At 35.5% G+C, this 18,622-nt stretch overlaps 2 protein-coding genes across 9 annotated transcripts in view; one reads left to right on the top strand and one right to left on the bottom strand.

Moving 5' to 3' along the window:
• The window catches only part of P2RY12 (purinergic receptor P2Y12), a 48,156-nt gene extending 30,480 nt beyond the window's left edge, over positions 1 to 17,676 (top strand). Inside the window, exons 2-4 of one of the 4 annotated variants that reach the window (XM_064378803.1) lie at positions 4,974 to 5,191; positions 13,769 to 13,936; positions 15,671 to 17,676. In XM_064378803.1, the coding sequence (XP_064234873.1) occupies positions 15,685 to 16,713 (1,029 nt within the window). In that variant the 5' untranslated portion in view covers positions 4,974 to 5,191; positions 13,769 to 13,936; positions 15,671 to 15,684 and the 3' untranslated portion in view covers positions 16,714 to 17,676. Of the gene's footprint in view, positions 1 to 4,742; positions 5,192 to 13,638; positions 13,937 to 15,670 lie in introns of those variants that run through there. The other 3 variants (XM_012437076.2, XM_012437075.3, XM_064378802.1) reach the window with 3 other exon arrangements.
• MED12L (mediator complex subunit 12L) overlaps positions 1 to 18,622 on the bottom strand; it is a 366,898-nt gene that overhangs the window by 82,430 nt on the left and 265,846 nt on the right. For all 5 annotated transcript variants that reach the window (XM_064378799.1, XM_021669546.2, XM_064378797.1 and 2 more), the window contains one exon: positions 4,786 to 4,933. In XM_064378799.1, the coding sequence (XP_064234869.1) occupies positions 4,786 to 4,933 (148 nt within the window). The remainder of the gene's footprint in view (positions 1 to 4,785; positions 4,934 to 18,622) is intronic.

Raw genomic sequence — 18,622 nt, 5'->3', positions numbered from 1 at the left:
ACAGAGAAGTGCACAAATTCTATGAATTTCTACAAAATAAATACACTCACATGATAAGACCTGAATCACAAAATCACAGAACAGACTCTTGGAAACTCCCTCAGTCTCTCTAGGTGTGTCTCCCTCCCTAGAAGAACACAATCCTGATATCTAACAACTTAGATTGCTACTGCCTACTCTGGAACTTTATATAAAGGAAATCATATAGTATATGCTTTTCACATCTGGCATTTTTTAATCAACAGTATGCTTTTAAGATTGATTCATACTGCTGAGGTAATTTTAGTTTGTTGTAAAAATCAATATTCTCACATTTATAGTTTTCGAAAGTGTGACTATACCACTATTTACTTATCCATTCTAGTGAGTAGTTTCCAGATTTTAGCTATCATAAAAAGTGCCTTTATGAACATTTCTCACTAAATGACTTTTAAATTATAATGATATCAACAATGAAGGTGGGGAGATCTCCTGGGCTCACTTTGACACAAACACATACTTCCTTGGCATCTTCTTTGGAGACTCACCTTGTTACTTTTCTGAAATAGTTTAATATATTTTTTAAAAAAGAAATTACATAATTCCTTTTTTAATGGCAGCAAAAAATTAAATCACTCCACATTAATGAAGAAATGCTACATTTATCAAATTATCATAAAGAGGTTTGAAGAAAATTTCAATTAAAAAAATAAACATTGCTTATTCTAGGGGTAATCTTCTTAACAGTTCTAAGAATAAGATCCAAAAATAGATTCAATCCTGTTTTTAAATACTTTAATATTTTGTATTTACAAAGACAAATCAAAACACAAAAAGGAAAAGTTGGATATATAATTGATAATGTCATTACTAACACTGTGATTCTAAGTAGTTAAAGGCCCCCAAGACAAGAGTTCTACTCCTCACAGTATCTCTTCTTATTTAGGAAAGTTTAATTTCAGAGAACAAACGTGACTTTACAGATTTCTCTATTAAAGACACAAGAAATGAACAAGATTTCATTGAACTCAAAAATATTTTGCTAATGGCAAATGTAATGGTCTTAAAAAAATAACATTAAAATAAAAGAGATTTCTCTTCCAACAATGAGCAACTAGTGGTTAGAGTCAAAAACAAAATAAAACAAAATACCACAAGGCTGGTTCTTTTCTAATTCCCTAAACAAACAAACCTTGATAGCAAAGCACATTAGAATTTAAATGTGCGGGGGTAATATAAGTTGCAAGCTTGTGCCACTTTTGGCCAGTAACACCAAATATAATGCAAAGAATACAAACTAACAAATTCATTAAACCTGCTTCTTTTTTCAGTATCTACTCTCAAAAGTACAAATTTTATATGGAATTTTGCCTTCACTGTAGCTGTTCTCATGTCATGAGCATGTTTAAAAAATCCACGTTTTGAATTTTTCATTTACTAACATCGTTGATCCAAGGCTGAAGAGCTAACATTAATACATTTTGTGCACAAAATGCCTTAAAAGTGAAATTAATGGGGATTGGGGAGGGATTAAGGAAAAAGAAAAAGTGAAATTAATGTATTCAGTTCTTCCTAGCACAAAACAAATAAACAATAACAACAGACTTACTGAAATAGATCCTACTAAAAACTCCCAAGTGTATCTTTTTATTTGTGTGTGCTAGTAGATTCCATTTATCTACAATATCACTAACTTATTAAAACCTTATCTAAAAGAATGTAATTGGTTCTTGGAAATTTATACTTTAAAAGCAAAATGTAAGAAATTAGTGGTGGTTCTCAATGAAATACTTTATTTTAATGATATTTACATGAGTAACAATATAATCAATATATATTTTCCTCATCTTTGTTAATTTGCTTTTATAACATATTATTGCTCTTTTGTTGCTTATTTTGATTTTCATTTTTAAAAATCTTTAAGTCCTGAAACTCTAGCCTTTTAAAGGTTATCATAGTAAACTTCTCTAATATTTTCAAAAGATACAGCCTTGACAACCAAGAGAGATAACTGGTCAATGTAAATGGAAAATAAACTTGCATCATTCAACTGGAAATGTTATTTAAATTTTATATTATAAATTCCCCTAGGCAAGACCTGGCTGATCTGACAACACTCCTAATGAATTGGTTCCTCAAAATATTATTTTCATGTGTTCCCAGAAATCAAATACATGCAAACACAAGCTCTGTTTTCCTTACCAGCACTCATTTTGCTGAAAAAAGTGGGCATATTTCCAATAATCTGAAGTATGGTTAGCTAATTTCTGGTGCACACACTAAGCAGTGACTTAAAATTAAGATTATTTACAAGATAGCAGCTTCCTACATCCCAAATTAACAGCTTTCTAGTTAAGGATCTTTATCTAAAATGAAAGAAAGACAAAAATCCCCTCCCAGCGATGTGGTTCCACAGGTGGTATTTCTGTTTACCGATACAGGTTGAGCATTCCTATTCTGAGACGCCAAAATCTGAAATGCTCCCAACTCTGAAACTTTGAGTGCAGACATAATGTCACATTGGAAAATTCCAGACTTGATCTCATGTGACAGGTCACAGTCAAAATGAAGGCACACAACACAGCTTATTCAGCATCCCCAAGAGAAAAATAATTTTCAGGATATGTGTATAAAGTGTATATGAAACATAAATGAGTTTCATCTTTAGACTTGGGTCTCATCCCCAAGATTTCTCATTATATATGCAAATATTCAAAAATGTGAAAATATCCAAAATCCAAAACACTCTGGTCCCAAGCACTTTATATAAGGAATACTTAACCTGTTTCTCATAAGGCAGCACAGTGGCTGGGCACAGTGGCTCACACCTGTAATCTCAGCACTTTGAGAAGCTGAGGCGCACGGATCACCATGAGGTCGGGAGTTCAAGACCAGCCTGACCAACATGGAGAAACCCCATCTCTACTAAAAATACAAAATTAGCTGGGCGTGGTGGCACACCTGTAATCCCAGCTACTCAGGAGGCTGAGGCAGGAGAATCGCTTGAACTGGGGAGGTGGAGGTTGCAGTGAGCCGAGATTGTACTCCAGCCTGGGCACCAGAGTGAGATTCTGTCTCAAAAAAAAAAAAAAAAAAAAGGCAGCACAGAACAACATTTTTCTCTTTGTGAGCTCATATGCTGGAATTGCCTATTTGAGAGACTGGCACAAAGACAGGACAAAGTGTAGTGTGGCATTAAACAGCTGTGAAGGAAGTTAGTCGGCTCAAAAGAAAAGGATACAACATTGCTTCCTTCCCCGTCTCATACCCCTCAGCCTTCTAAAAACAAAAGTTTCATAAGATCTGGAAAGACCCTCTAAAAATAATTTAGATAAAATATGTATTACTGAACCTCCTGAAGGAAATACTGTCCCCTCCTTTCCAAGTATTCCAAAAGTAGTTTTAAATTTTCTTTGCTAGCTAGTTTCGGGCTTCTAAATTCAATCTTCTAAATGCAACTGTTTCCTGTTTTCTCTAAGAGAAAACAGCAAAACAACAGATAAAGAGTTTTCTTAGCCAGAGCACTTGCTTTTCTCAAGCTCAATAATGACAAGTCAACAAGAAGGTTTCATTTCCCTTCCATTACTCTTGGTTGCCCCCTCAGAGAGCTGAGGTATTTCAAAGTCCTTAACCAGCAACAGAAGGGAGTTAGGGAATATGATGTGACTAACAGGAAGGATTACTTCCCCACTGTGTTCTGAGGACTGTCACCTCTGACATCAGATATCCAGAACACCATATGCAGACTGAAACACACTGCCCCTTGTACCATGTTTCTGCATGTGCACCAGTATTGACCAAAAAGAAAGAGAACATATCTGCATTATTAAGATCTGTATTTTTCTCTAGTAAAGGTCTAGGGTGGGCAAGCTCTAGCAATTTATCCTGCTAAAGTCTAAGAACTGGATCTCCTGCGGAGAGTCAATAAAAAAGTTATTATGTACTACAGAACACAGTAGGGCTCCTAGAGGTGGTTTATACCATGTATAGGAAGAATGTTGTTTACACAGGATAAACACAAACTTTCTTTTTCCTTCTGTGATTTAAGTATTAGAGAAATAAACACCAGTGCTGCTGGCAGGATACATAATGATATCATATTTAAAATAATCTGATTGCCTAATGAAATAAACAAGCCTTGAAAAGAATAATTAGGCAAACGTGAAGTGGATAATTATAAAATTCCAATTATGCAAGGTGGTGATACAACATAGAGGCACAGCTTCACTGTAAAAACTATGTCAAAAGGATGGGGAAAGAGCATTTCAACTAAAGAAGACATTATAGAGCAAAGATCAAATTTTCTTTTTTATTTGAAGTTATTTGGCGATATAGCTATCACTACCTATTGCAATTACTTTTCTGAATAATGTAAGCAAAGATGAGCAAATATACTGTCCTGATTTTCAATTAACATGTAAATGTGAGTGCCCCAGAACAAAAGCTAACCACGAGCTTGGAAAATTATGGTGAAAAAATAGAGAAATGGATCTCTTTCAGACTAAGCGTTTTCAACTCATTCTTTGGTACTTCATTTATTACTACTAAAGAAAATTTGAGAAGTATACCAAAAAGAAGAATAAATTACCTACACCTACCTATGGAATACAATATTTTAATACAAGTATTACTATAAATGGAAGCAAGGCTTTACAATTTAAATGTGCTTGTTCACATTTCAATGTGACAGTCATTCAGGAGAGGAAACGCTCTGCTGACAGCGACACAGACCACTTTGATAAAGACTGTGCTCAGAGGGAAGGCAAAAAGCAACACAATAGGAGCAAATGCATTAAGATTCTTTACCCCCTGTCTCTGTGGTGCTCTTCTTATTTAGAATTTTCAGGATATCTTTGGTAATCTTCTTCAGCTGATGCCTTGCTTCATCACGCTCTTTGCCGACTCCATAGAGAAGGATTGTGCGCTGGTTACATTCATGACTTGAAGATTCATCCTGAAAAACAGAAAATGCATTCTGAAACTCTTGTCTGCAGGGTTGGGGCTGCATTTCATATCCCTGAAAGGCACTAACCACAGTACCTCCATGCTGGCTTGCGGTGATGGCATCCCGCCCTCCCTTCAATTCACCTCAACCTCCACTGGCAACACCCTTGTCTTTCCAGTTTGGAACTTGCTAACATTATTAAAAAAAAAAGGTGTCAACTGACCTGAAGTCTTAATAGAAGCACTTGATGTGGGCGTACCCTACAGAGTAAGTTTTGGCTATTGAAAAACTTTTCATTGTTTAAAATTGAACATGGTATTAATTTCACATCATGTAACATAATGTCTAGTCATATTTTTTCCTTAAGGAAAATGTTCTCTCTTCATAAGATTGGTTTTACTAGCAATAGTAAATATTTACATTTAGGGGAAAAAAATCTTGCTAGGATCCTCAAAATATTTATAAAAAATATTCCTGGACAGGGTGCAGTGGCTCATATCTGTAATCCCAGCACTGTGGGCAGATCGCTTGAAGACAGGAGCTCAAGATCAGCCTGGAAAAGAGAGACTTCGTCTCTACAAAACTATATATATTTCATTTACTTCCAACATGACTGTGAGATACATGCATATTTATTTCCAAATGACAAAACAATAAGGTGTGTAGGTGTCATTAGGTGTGAGGCAAACAGCTGAAAATACAAACATGTTCTGACATCACCACTCTTCCCTTCTGGACCATCTCCTCACTGCCACCCCCCAGGCACAATAAATCCAAGCACTATTTTTTTTCCCACATGTGAAAGAAATTTAGTCACAGCCTAACGAAAGCATATGCACACCACTGAACACATTCCTCAGCCAAAGTTACAGAGTCCAGGATGTGCCCTCTCGTGCCTGGCTCTGAATTTTTCTATGGCAATATCTCTCTTGGATTTTATCATCTTCCATTTTTTTAGAAAATGCCCAGATCTATCCTTTGGTAAACCTCCTTTTCTTTCTTTTTTTTTTGAGACAGAATTTCGCTCGTTACCCAGGCTGGAGTGCAATGGCGCGATCTCGGCTCACCGCAACCTCCGCCTCCTGGGTTCAGGCAATTCTCCTGCCTCAGCCTCCTGAGTAGCTGGGATTACAGGCACGCACCACCATGCCCAGCTAATTTTTTTTTGTATTAGTAGAGACGGGGTTTCACCATGTTGACCAGGATGGTCTCGATATCTTGACCTCGCGATCCACCGGCCTTCGCCTCCCAAAGTGCTGGGATTACAGGCTTGAGCCGCCGCGCCTGGCCGGTAAACCTCCTTTTCTTACTCTTTGTATATTTTTGCCCATGGCAAGCACTTAGCCTTCCCAACAGTATCCATCTTATCCTAAGGCGCTTATATGAGAAAAGAACTCCTCCCAGAGAAAACAAACTGCACTGTGTTCCTAATTAGTAGTGGTGGCAACAAAGAGCAAAAACCTTAGACTAAGAGAAGTCCAGTGTTTGCTGGAGTACTTCATATGTGTACCCTGCACAAAGTAGCATATCGCTTCTGCGGCCTTAAACAAAGAGCCTGTTTTCCCATTCTGTTACTTGGCTCTCAGTCTTTTTGTCAGTCTTTCTCAGGTACACACTTGCCACTGCTTCCCAATGCACTGGTTCCTTTTTTATTATACACTACCAGAAATAAGAACTTATATACCCTGCCAATCTATCTTTCTATCTCCTATTCCCAAATGATTCTTAATATTTCAGGTGTTCAAACTTGCCTCAAAAAAAAAAAAAAAAAAGGCAGCAGCAAGCAGCAAGTTTCTTTTAGAAGCTGTTCTTACTTAATATCCTGGTACCTCTCCCAAATTTTCAAAAGATATTCCTAATCATAGGATACAACTGACATAAGCAGTGATCCCTATAGCTGGCTGCACATCTGAATGAGCTGAGCTGCTTGCTAATTTTTCATTTTCATTGTTGCTACAGAGAATTACTGGTATATTTCTTTTTCTGTTGTTGTTTGGTGGGTTGTATACATATAAACCTTAGGAAGGAAAAAGAAGGGCACTAAGAAAATTATAAAACATGAAGGCAGTGCCAGTCACGTGCTTTGGCAATTGTTTTCAGTTAAGGCATATATCAAATGGTTCTAATGTAAATGTTTATGAGAAGTGTGATGACTTCAGCAAAGTTATTCAATAACTGTTTATGGAATATCTACTTAAGGTAAGACAGAATGCTAGGAACCCTGAGAAAATACAAGGATGAATGATTCCGGTCTTCAAGGAGCACAGATTCAATGTCATAAAAGTAGTATTTATAGACCTAGAAGCCCAAAGAGGGGTGGTGAAAGAAAGCATCCTGGAAAGAGCCACATGCTCCTCACAATTGCACAGGATCACCATGGCCCCAAATTTACCCATAATGGCCCATGCTTGGGGTAGGAGAGCTCTGACTGCATGCTGGTTGTGCCACTTGCCAAGTCCATGATCTGGAATAATGAACCTTCCTAAACCTCCGATTCGTCTTCTGAAAAATGGGGTAACATCCCTTCCTTGTAAGGTTTTTGTAAGAAAACCTGAGAAAAAGTATGCAAAATGCTTAGGAGCATACTGGACAGTGTTCACTGCTGTTCATTCACATGCTAGGCTTCCACTCCTCTGCTGCATGTCCCCCACACCCATACCGAACTGCATTACTCAGCATTTCACAAAGACTCTAGGGCACTTCTTCCCTTTGCTGTTGCTCGTCCTTGCACCTAAAATACTCTCATAGCTGCAATTTCACTTGCTGAAATGCTATGTACAAATACAGTGTCAGCTCCCTCACACTATCACTCCAGTTTATTGAAAACCTCCACACAGAAGGAGTAGGGAGGGGAAGTAGACTCTGGAGCATTTATTACAGTGTAATTCACTTATTTTCTAGGTATTTGTTTAATGTCTGTCTTCCTCATTAGTGTGTAAATTTTGTGAAAGACTCCATGTCTGTTTTGTTTCATTTTATAATCTCCTTAATGGGCAATGAGTTAGCATTTCGTATTTGTTGAACACACTAAATACAGAAAAAGTGGACTAATAAACGAACTAAGATAGCTAAAGGAATAGGGCAGACATGACGATAAGAACAAAAATTAGTTTTGTATGAAACTTTACCTGATGATTAGGTGCTGAGAAAAATGAAGGGGAGATGTGAGAGACAAAGCTAAAGTAAAAGAGTTTGTACGGTGAACTAAGTTTTAGTGCTGTGACTGAAGCCTAAGAAGCAAAATGAAGAAGTACCTAAGAAGTTAGGAAAGGATCAGGGGGCTGAATCCAAGGAGTCAATGTGCATCTCATTGGACTTCAAGATTCACCCACTAGTTAAATCTACAGGGGAAAAAAATACATTAATTCATTATAAGGGCAGGGTATTTTTGAATTTACCTATAATTGCAAGTAATTTGAAGGGTAGGTAGAAGTGTGTAAATGTGCAGTAGTTGGTTTGATACAAGCCCTAACACAGAGGTGACAGCTCAGAGATGAGGACAATATGTCAAGTCCCAGGAGGGGTGCAAAACCTCCATGTTATGTTTAGGAAAGAAGAGTCAAGAGAGCTGAGATGGTGAAGGGGGTAAATAAGTCATCAAACAGTGCAGTTGCACTCTCTATAATTAATAAGATAGTATGATAATGTGGAGTCCCACAAGTCAGAGGAGGGGACATATAAGAAAGAGAGCCATTGACAAAGTCCAATGAAGTCAAGAAATCACAGTGGACGTGACTTTTGACTTGTTTACTAAAAAATCATGCTTGAACCTCAAAAAAGAAGTTTCCCTAAAGTGGTAGGGGCTCAAAGTAGGAAACAAGTGGTTGAATTAAGAGGTGATGATGAGGCTGGGCGCGGTGGCTCAAGCCTGTAATCCCAGCACTTTGGGAGGCCGAGGCGGGTGGATCACGAGGTCGAGAGATCGAGACCATCCTGGTCAACATTGTGAAACCCCGTCTCTACTAATACAAAAAAATTAGCTGGGCACGGTGGCGCGTGCCTGTAATCCCAGCTACTCAGGAGGCTGAGGCAGGAGAATTGCCTGAACCCAGGAGGCGGAGGTTGCGGTGAGCCGAGATCGCGCCATTGCACTCCAGCCTGGGTAACAAGAGCGAGACTCCGTCTCAAAAAAAAAAAAAAAAAAAAAGAGGTGATGATGAAATGGTGAGGGTAGGGAAGTGACCCACATTTACCGGGAGTTGGGCATGAAGAACAGCAGCTTGAGAGGAAAGAGAGAGTTATGAAAGATCATCAACAAACTCTTGTTTCAGAACTATCTTTCAAATAAACAAATTTCCATAGAGGAAATCGAGATTGGAGAATAGATTACTGAAAAAGGATGTAAGAGACAATGGCCTCTTATCTGGATTAATAAGGAAAGAAAGGAACATCTTTCTACTTAACCATAGGAAAAAAGGAAAATTAGTGAAAATACAAAGAAATTTTGAGGTGAAGAAGAAACTTAAAGGAACTCAAATTGTTCATCAGCCTTGATATGTACAGGGAGTTCAGCCAAGAAATAGTCATGAGTTGAGAATGAGGGGATAAAACTGAAAAGCAAAAGCAGCATGCAGCCGGCTGGAAAACAGTAACTGCTCAACCTCTATAAGGGGTGTAAAGACAGCATCTTTCTTAGTATTAATATTTTCAGGGAACTCATGATAGCTGTTATTAAACTAGCCTTCAAAGAGGCCAGGAAGAGGCACTTCAGAAGCTATTATTTTTCAAGAGCCTACAAGATTTGTTTACATCAGTATTTTGTAAAAGTAGAAAATGTATAAGCCTTCAAATAACAAAAATAACAATTTATAGCAAACGAGAATAAAGTCAACCTAAGAAAATTTACCAATTATTTTCAAAAGTATCAATGATTTCTGCTCTTTCAACTTGGTGTTTAAACACCCTCAAGTTAATAGTTTTAAGTAATATTAATAATCTGAGATAAGCATCCAAAAATCACTCTCTTGTTTATTCCCTCAAGGATACTGTTGCTGGACAACGAAAAGCACCAACTGGATATTATAAGAGATATCAGGCTACCTCTTTTATTCTAGTCCACCTGCTGCTATTGAATTGAATGGGTCATCTCCCCTGTAAAATGAGTCCTAAGGATCTCGTCCTTTAGATCAATTACTTTCTTTCTCCAGATACTATCTCACACTCACAGAGACTTAACAGATGAAGAAACTAGAAGGATGCACGCCAAAAACCCTGGAAGGCTTGTTGTACTACACAAATTAAAATATGTCTCTTGAGCCAAATGTCCTTACAAAGAAGAAATGGAGTTAATGGAATTGAAGTCTGCTCTAATTCATGTTTATTTCTTTAAAATAACTGATTAGAAATTTTGCCAAAATGTGTGTGTGCTGATAAAGATGTGATAATGATGGTGAGATGAGCAGAGCTGGGTATTCTCATTTCACCTTATCATATTTTCTGATATTTCAGCAATGATCCAATAATCATAGAATTTTTAAATTACTAATGTCCTTAAAGAAAAATGAAAAAGATCTCACTCTCAATGTGCTTCCTTTCTTCCAAACACTAATAAAAAACAGATGAAGTAGATGTAATTGTCCTTCCGATAAAACAAAATAAGGCACTTCATACTTCCCAGTACTCTCTAATTTTGTGTGCTCTAATTCAAATGCAAATCCAGTATATATCTTGAAGTAAACTTCACATAGCAACCTACCACATCTCTAAGAAAAGCAATAAAGACTAGTCTTTAGAGATAAATGCATTTACTTAAAAATTTTAGCTTATTAAATAACTCTTAAAAGATGCCTTGTAACACTGTTTCTTTCAGCTGAATCTTTCAATAGACCATTTTTTGGAGGGGATAAAACAAGTTCATATAAATGTTCCATCAGGAATAAGCCTCTGAGCTGGGGAGGAAGAATGGGTGTGCACATGGATGAGGAAACTGTTACAGGAATGAAGACATTAAGAGGTTTCTTTTTTTTTTAAATCATGAGTAACTGTACATAAAGTGGAGTATATTTTCTGTAAATCAAGAAAACAGGAGGCCAATTTAACTAGATTTGTATATGAAATCTTTGTTCTACACAGCTTATAGTCCACAGTATGACTAATATTTATATATACTTGTCCTCTACTTACAAGCAAAATACTCAAGACTGGGATGTCAGATAACTGGTTCACAAAAGACAGCATTCTTTTTTGCAAAATACCTCAATGCCCAAGACTCGTTATTTTTGGAGCCTGTTGTATATCTAACCTAAATTTCTATATTCTGATGGATAAAGCCAAGGTAGTAGACATAACTATGCAATGCTTTAAAACACATGCCCTCAAACAAAATATTCATTAATGTCAAAATGACCACATTTAGAACCACAGACCACTGGAACTAAAGCAGCCTAAGAGCTAATCAAACGTCATAATTATATCTCTACTCCCCTGCCCAGTTCCAAAAGACTACAGGGTTCAGAGTAAACCCATTTGAAGCAAACATTTTTCATATGAGTAGACAACTACCTTTAGTAGACTTGGTAAAATAAACAAACCAATTAAACCACTTAAGAGTAAAAATTCTGTTCATTTTTCTAACTCATCTCAATCATACAAAATAACCAAATCAATCAAAGTTAGCTATGCTCCCAACAGTAACACAAACAACTGCAAACTGTATGTGTTGATATTATTTACAAATGAGAGATTAAAGTATATATAATTTGCTCTGCTTCTATTCATATGAAAATATGCTTCTGTAACCCGAGATACTTTTCACTTAAAGATTTTAGTCACTTTCAGCATTAAGTGGCTAACTGGCAGCCTTCCTCCAATGGAAAACTGTTATCAGAGGTGGTTCGTAAATAGGTATGTGGTTGTGAGTTAAAAATCAGAGAAAAGATCAAGTTAATTTAGAACAAGAACTGAAGCCCTTCTTTTATCCCTCAAATCCCTACTGATAGCCCTTCTAGAGGTTTGGAAATATAAATTCTCAATAAGGTAGTATGATTTAAGTATCTTGAATTAGTTTTCCTTTAATATGATAGGTAGATTTGTTGAAAATAATCATGATTTTCTTGTATAAGCCTTGTTTCATCTGATGGTCTTAGAAAAAGCATCAAAAATATGCTTTAGCATTTACAATTTGTTGTAAAGGCAAGAATGGTCTTTATTTTATTGAAAGAGGTACAGCCCTCCCACACATGAAATTCACCTCTCCCTCCTGGGCCTCTTAATGGGAGAGGAATTGAGGAGAGGATGTGACAGGGAAGATTCTCAGGTACAAAAATTCACAAATATAGATTCTAGAACTAGACAGCACAGGTCAGAATGGAGTTTCCATTTAACTTCACTGCTCTGCTCCTCAGTTCCCCTCATCCAGAGAATGAGGATAATACACTATTTCAGAGAATAGTTGAGATAATAAATTGACTTAATTCATGACAGTATAAGAAATTAAACTTTGACAATTATTATCTGAAGTATATACAGCATAAAAGCTCTTTTTAAAAGTATAATTTTGAGTCTACAACAAATAAGGAAGGCTAATTAAGATCTGTTTACAACAGTCATATTTAAAAATAACAATACAATCATTTCCAAGAGTTTAATATCAAACTAATTCCTCAAAGATGACCAACAGGTGGGGATTATATCTGAAATGACTGAAATTAATAGCTTCATTTCAAGTTCTAAATAGCAATAAAATTCTTATGTCCATTTAAATCAGTGGGCCTCACATTTGAGTGTCCTCACATTTGAGCATCAATGGAAGGCTGACTAAAATATAGATGCGGGGTGGGTACCCCAGAGTTTTTGATTCACTCAGCTAGGCTGATGCCCAAAAATGTGCATTTCTAGCAAGTTCCCAAGTGATGCTGAGCTGCTGCTCTGCACTTCAAAAACCAGTGAAGATATTGAACATGTAAAGAGATACACAAATACTCAAAATAGAAATAACCAAAACGTGTTCACAGCAAAGGCACCAACCCAAATGATTTCTACTGATAACAGAAGGACACTGCAGTTTGAGATACCAGGGGTGTGTGTTTCTGCAAAGCAATATTTACATAAAGTTAAAGCAGCAAAACACTTTGCCCTTCAATCTCACCCCTACTGTATCGTTTGCCCTTTTGGTTTCAAAGTTAAAGAACTGTATGTAATTGTGATACAAGGATGCCTTAATGTTATATTTTCCCCAAAACTCAAAGTTAGGTAAAGAAACAAATATTGTTTGTTTATATTTAAATTCTATTCAAGAAAAGCATGAAGGACACTGTATATAATAAGCCTGGCAATGGCTACAACCACTTTTCTAATGTAATTTTGGAATCTGCTAATTTATAATAGAAGGAAACTGTTTCATCTACAAAGGAGTTAATCAAACACAGATTTAAAATAATGACATTATTAACCAAGGCAAAAACAAAGGGCCAGAGATTTAACATCCTTAACCAGCACGCATTTTGAGTTAACGCAATTACTTGTTAAAAGAAAATACATCACCCAGTGTTGTACGCAATATATTTCAGATAAATTAACCACCCAAGAAAGCAAGCTTAAAATCTTCTCCAGGAAGCAGACTTCCAAGGCTTGATATCAAGTTGGATTTATCATTTGCATAGAAAATAACCATAACTCCAAGTTATAAACCATCTATGGAAGGTTTCAGTAAAAAGCTGCAAGATTTTAAATTGCTTTTTAAAAGGTGACTTCTCAGCCACCCTCATCCCACATTTCCCGGAAATAAAAGCAGAAGTCCTAAAAAAGGACAGACAGAAATTCAGTGTCTGCATAGCTTTGAGTCCAGCTATGAAGACAATCTCTGATTGTGAAGCCCTCTCTTTCTCTCCTTCTATTTCCCTCTAGAACACTCAAGACTTTACTGATGAAAAGTCAGGAAATTCTCTATCACAAAGAAGTTTGGCAACTAAACTAAGACATTAAAAGGAAAATACCAGATGCCACTCTGCAGGCTGCAATAACTACTATTTTACTGGATACACTCATATCCTCCAGAATCAACACAGTAATCAGGTAATGTTATTTCTATAAGTACTTGACAAATATATGTATTTACCCTCTGATGTGTGTGTACATTTTTCCAAGTTTCTCCTAAAATTGTAAACCTTAATAACTATCAATGCAAGCATGTATTTGGAATAAAAATTAAAATACAAGTGTAATTAATTATGTCAGAGACAATTGTTAGTTAAGCTCTTCATTAAGAAAAATTATACAAACAGTAGGAATAAAATACAAATGGTCTTAGTTACTTCGCCTCAAGTATAAAATGAGATTTGAATACAGATAAAGGGAGCTGAAATTCTCAATGTTAAGAATACTTGTTAAATAACTTACATACTATGCAAAATGTATATTCACAAAATTAAATTTCCAAAACCATGAGGGATGAACTAAGACCATGCGGCAGTAGCAAGGAAGGTTAAAATCAGTGATCTTGTATTATAAAACATTCAGTTTTGTTTAGTATTATTTTAAAGCACTAAGTAGGTGGAGAGGTGCTGAAAATTAAAGCCATACTGTGACAACAGGATTTTTAATTATTTTCTTTCCATAATTAAAGACAGAAAAGAATTCTGCGGACATTTTGGGGAATGTAAGTGCTACATTCATTTATCTAAATTTATTTTACATGAAAGTTTTTTTAATGTGTTATTTGTACTTTTAATATATCATGATAATTAAGAATATTTTATATAGAACCAATTTCATTTATCTCTGATGAAATAAAAAGATTACAAACGTCACTTCAAATTTCTAAGATGTAGATGCCATACAGCATATTCGAGTCACTTGTTAGTTTTCTTTATAGCTGCCTATTGTGGTAATAACCTATATTTTATTTTAGCTACCATTACACACTCCATAAATCTAGCAAGTATGCCCCGTTTTGAGGAATGCCAACTCATGACCATATATACACAAGCCATTTCTCTCTGTCTCTTATGTTTTTACTATTTTAAAATTTATACTGAATGATATTCAAGAAAATGTATGCAACTTCAGATACACTGAGCAAAGTTAGAAATAAGATATACATAGGTTAAAATATTTGAAAGAGAATAATGAATCTCTGTGAGGCCAATTTTTGAATGACTGACTGAGCAATATAAAAACAGGAATATCTTCCAAATATAAAGAAAAAAGGTTCAGGTTTTTTTTTTGTTTTGTTTTGTTTTTTACTGATTCAGTCTTTTATTTAAGTTTCTCGAGAGTAATTTATAACAATTTCTTCCCCCTTTTTATTACTTTAGGATTCTAACAGGCAATTATCTATCATTTCTTTCTCAAATGCTTTGATGATACTACAGTAAAAGAAGCTCAGGAATAAGTATGGTGGGGGAAAAGTGAATGTGAATAGAAACCAAAAAGCTAAAAGGCATGGAGGGGAAGATGGAGAAGAGTAAAGCACAAACCCATTATTTCTCTTCTGGCTTTTGCATATAAATATGTGTAAGCTATAAGTCAAAACATGCTTTAAGAGGCAAGCATTCAACAAATAAAAAATACAAAGCATCCATAACTTCACATATTGTACTTCAGATCATTTCTCTTCAGCAGAGATGCAATATTTGCTGCAATGAAATATTTTAGGATTCAGTTTTCTGTGTTCCTACTAACTACTACAATGAAGATGAAAAACCTCAACTTTTAGAGAAGGCCATGTCCAAAAAAGTTACACACAGAGATAACAGCAAAAATAACTACCTCAGGCTGAAAATAACCATCCTCTCTCTTGTTCTCTAGGTAACAAAGGAGAAATGCAAGTCATCGACAACCTCACCTCTGTGCCTGGGAACACCAGTCTGTGCACCAGAGATTACAAAATCACCCAGGTCCTCTTCCCACTGCTCTACACTGTCCTGTTTTTTGTTGGACTCATCACAAATAGCCTGGCGATGAGGATTTTCTTTCAAATCCAGAGTAAATCAAACTTTATTATTTTTCTTAAGAACACAGTCATTTCTGATCTTCTTATGATTCTGACTTTTCCCTTCAAAATTCTTAGTGATGCCAAACTGGGAACAGGACCACTGAGAACCTTTGTGTGTCAAGTTACCTCCGTCACATTTTATTTTACAATGTATATCAGTATTTCATTCCTAGGACTGATAACCATTGATCGCTACCAGAAGACCACCAGGCCATTTAAAACATCCAACCCCAAAAATCTCTTGGGGGCTAAGATTCTCTCTGTTGTCATCTGGGCATTCATGTTCTTACTCTCTTTGCCTAACATGATTCTGACCAACAGGCGGCCGAGAGACAAGAATGTGAAGAAATGCTCTTTCCTTAAATCAGAGTTCGGTCTAGTCTGGCATGAAATAGTCAATTACATCTGTCAAGTCATTTTCTGGATTAATTTCTTAATTGTCATTGTATGTTATACACTCATTACAAATGAACTATACCGGTCATATATAAGAACAAGGGGTGTAGGTAAAGTCCCCAGGAAAAAGGTGAACGTTAAAGTTTTCATTATCATTGCTGTATTCTTTATTTGTTTTGTTCCTTTCCATTTTGCCCGAATTCCTTACACCCTGAGTCAAACCCGGGATGTTTTTGACTGCGCTGCTGAAAATACTCTGTTCTATGTGAAAGAGAGCACTCTGTGGTTAACTTCCTTAAATGCATGCCTGGATCCATTCATCTATTTTTTCCTTTGCAAGTCCTTCAGAAATTCCTTGATAAGTATGCTGAAGTGCCCCAATTCAGCAGCATCTCTATCCCAGAACAACAGGAAAAAAAAACAGCATGGTGGTGACCTAAATGAAGAGACTCCAATGTAAACAAATTAACTGAGAAAATATTTGAATCTCTTGGTGTTCAGAACTCATTAAAGCAAAGTGCTATGTAAAAATATTAACTGACGAAGAAGCAACTGAGTTAATAACAATGACTCTTAAAACAAGTAACAGAAGATTACAAAAGCAATTTTCATTTACCTTTCCAGTATGAAAAGCTATCTTAAAATACAGAAAAATAATCTAACCTGTAGCTGTACAGTAGCAAAACAAACAGCATCCAATCGTCATGCGGCATGCAAAACTACGCAGTATTCATGTTTTGAAGAATTTTGCCAAAATGAGTAATCATATAATAGCTTCTGTAATTTTTTAAATACATTAATACTCATAATTTTATTTTTTCATAATCAACTAAGGAAGAATGATCAATTGGATATAATCTTGTTACCAAAAATGATTATTTAAAATGTATATATATTCTAGTCTCCTAACCAAATCATGACCTACTGGGATACTTATAAAAATTTAAGTAAGTGGGATATACAAAGAATAGTAACTATTAACTTTTAATTCTTAACAAAAACCTAAGAGATTTAAACTAATTGAAACTGTATTTGATTGGACTTAATTTTATGTTTATTAAGAAGATATTTAAAGACGACCTTTACAATAAAGATAAGAAATATCAGTCATTAAAATAAGGAGAGTTACTTTTATGACATTCTAACACTAAAAAATATAGAAGTATTTCCTTAATTCTAGAGAAACTGGTTTTACTAATTTTTTACAACTTCAATAATACCATCACTGACACTTACCTTTATTAACTAGCTTCGAGAAAATAGCTGCTAATTGGGTTAATGAACATTTTACCTTAGTGAAAAAAATTAAATATGATTACAAAATTGCACAACATAACTACTTAGAGGAAAGTGACTGAACTGTTTGCAATTACTTGTTTGTATTGGTGTGTATACAAAATTTACATTAAACTCTAAATCACTCTGTTGTAATTTCTTGCTTCAAAGATATTAGATACTATGACTCACCATATACAAGTACATCAGATCCATTTAAGAAAGAATTAATGCCAACACTTTCATTATATGTTATTGTGCAAAGTCTCTTCTGAAGATGACATCTCATTTCAGTAAGTTCAAATGTAACAGGTCAAACTTATAACATGCAGTCTAATTCTACACAAGGCATATTCGTTATTTTAATGTAAACAAAACAAATAATACATGTGGAAGTTTACATCACTTATCTCAATCTTACATGATCCACAAAGGTAATTCTCAAACAGAAGGAGAAACAGAGATCAATACCTAAATATAATGCCAGAAGAAATAAAAGGGTATATTGTTGTATAAAGCTCACTAAACTTTAATAATAATCACTTATCTCCAAATCCTCTACAACCTCTGCTGAGTTCTATTTCAGTACAAAGCTGAACTCATTTAACTACTAAGTGGTATTTACTTCCAAGCAGCCACATTTCCTTCTCCAGCACCACTAAAAGTAAGCACTGAGTGTCAATGGAGAGACAGAGACAGTTCATATAGTATATACCCTATATACTGCTGGGATAAACAGCAATAGCAATTTTTGCTATGTAGACTAATACAGTTCACTCTAAAATCATATGCATAAATTTGTATGTTCTATAGGAATTCCAGGATATTTGGGGTAGAAAGATAATCTAAAGATCAACTAATCTAACCTTCTTGTTTTGCATGTAACAAAAATGAAAGGCAGACTCATCCCTTCACCCATCTAAGTCAGTGGTAGAGCATGCATTGAAACTGACTACTTCACAGTGTCATGAAGGGCAGATGTTGGGAGACTGCAGAATGGACACAAACTACCCCAAAAATCTTTGTCACTGAGATGACAATTTCCAAAAGAGAGGAAATAAACAGAAATGCTAATAGTAATATGGTATTTTAGT

This window comes from Aotus nancymaae, unplaced genomic scaffold (genome assembly GCF_030222135.1).
Source record: "Aotus nancymaae isolate 86718 unplaced genomic scaffold, 86718_ANA_hifiasm-v0.15.2.pri h1tg000019l, whole genome shotgun sequence".
In the NCBI taxonomy this organism is placed as follows: Eukaryota; Metazoa; Chordata; class Mammalia; order Primates; family Aotidae; genus Aotus; species Aotus nancymaae.
The sequence above is the reverse complement of the archived record's forward strand: the minus strand, read 5'-3'. Positions and strand labels throughout refer to the sequence as shown.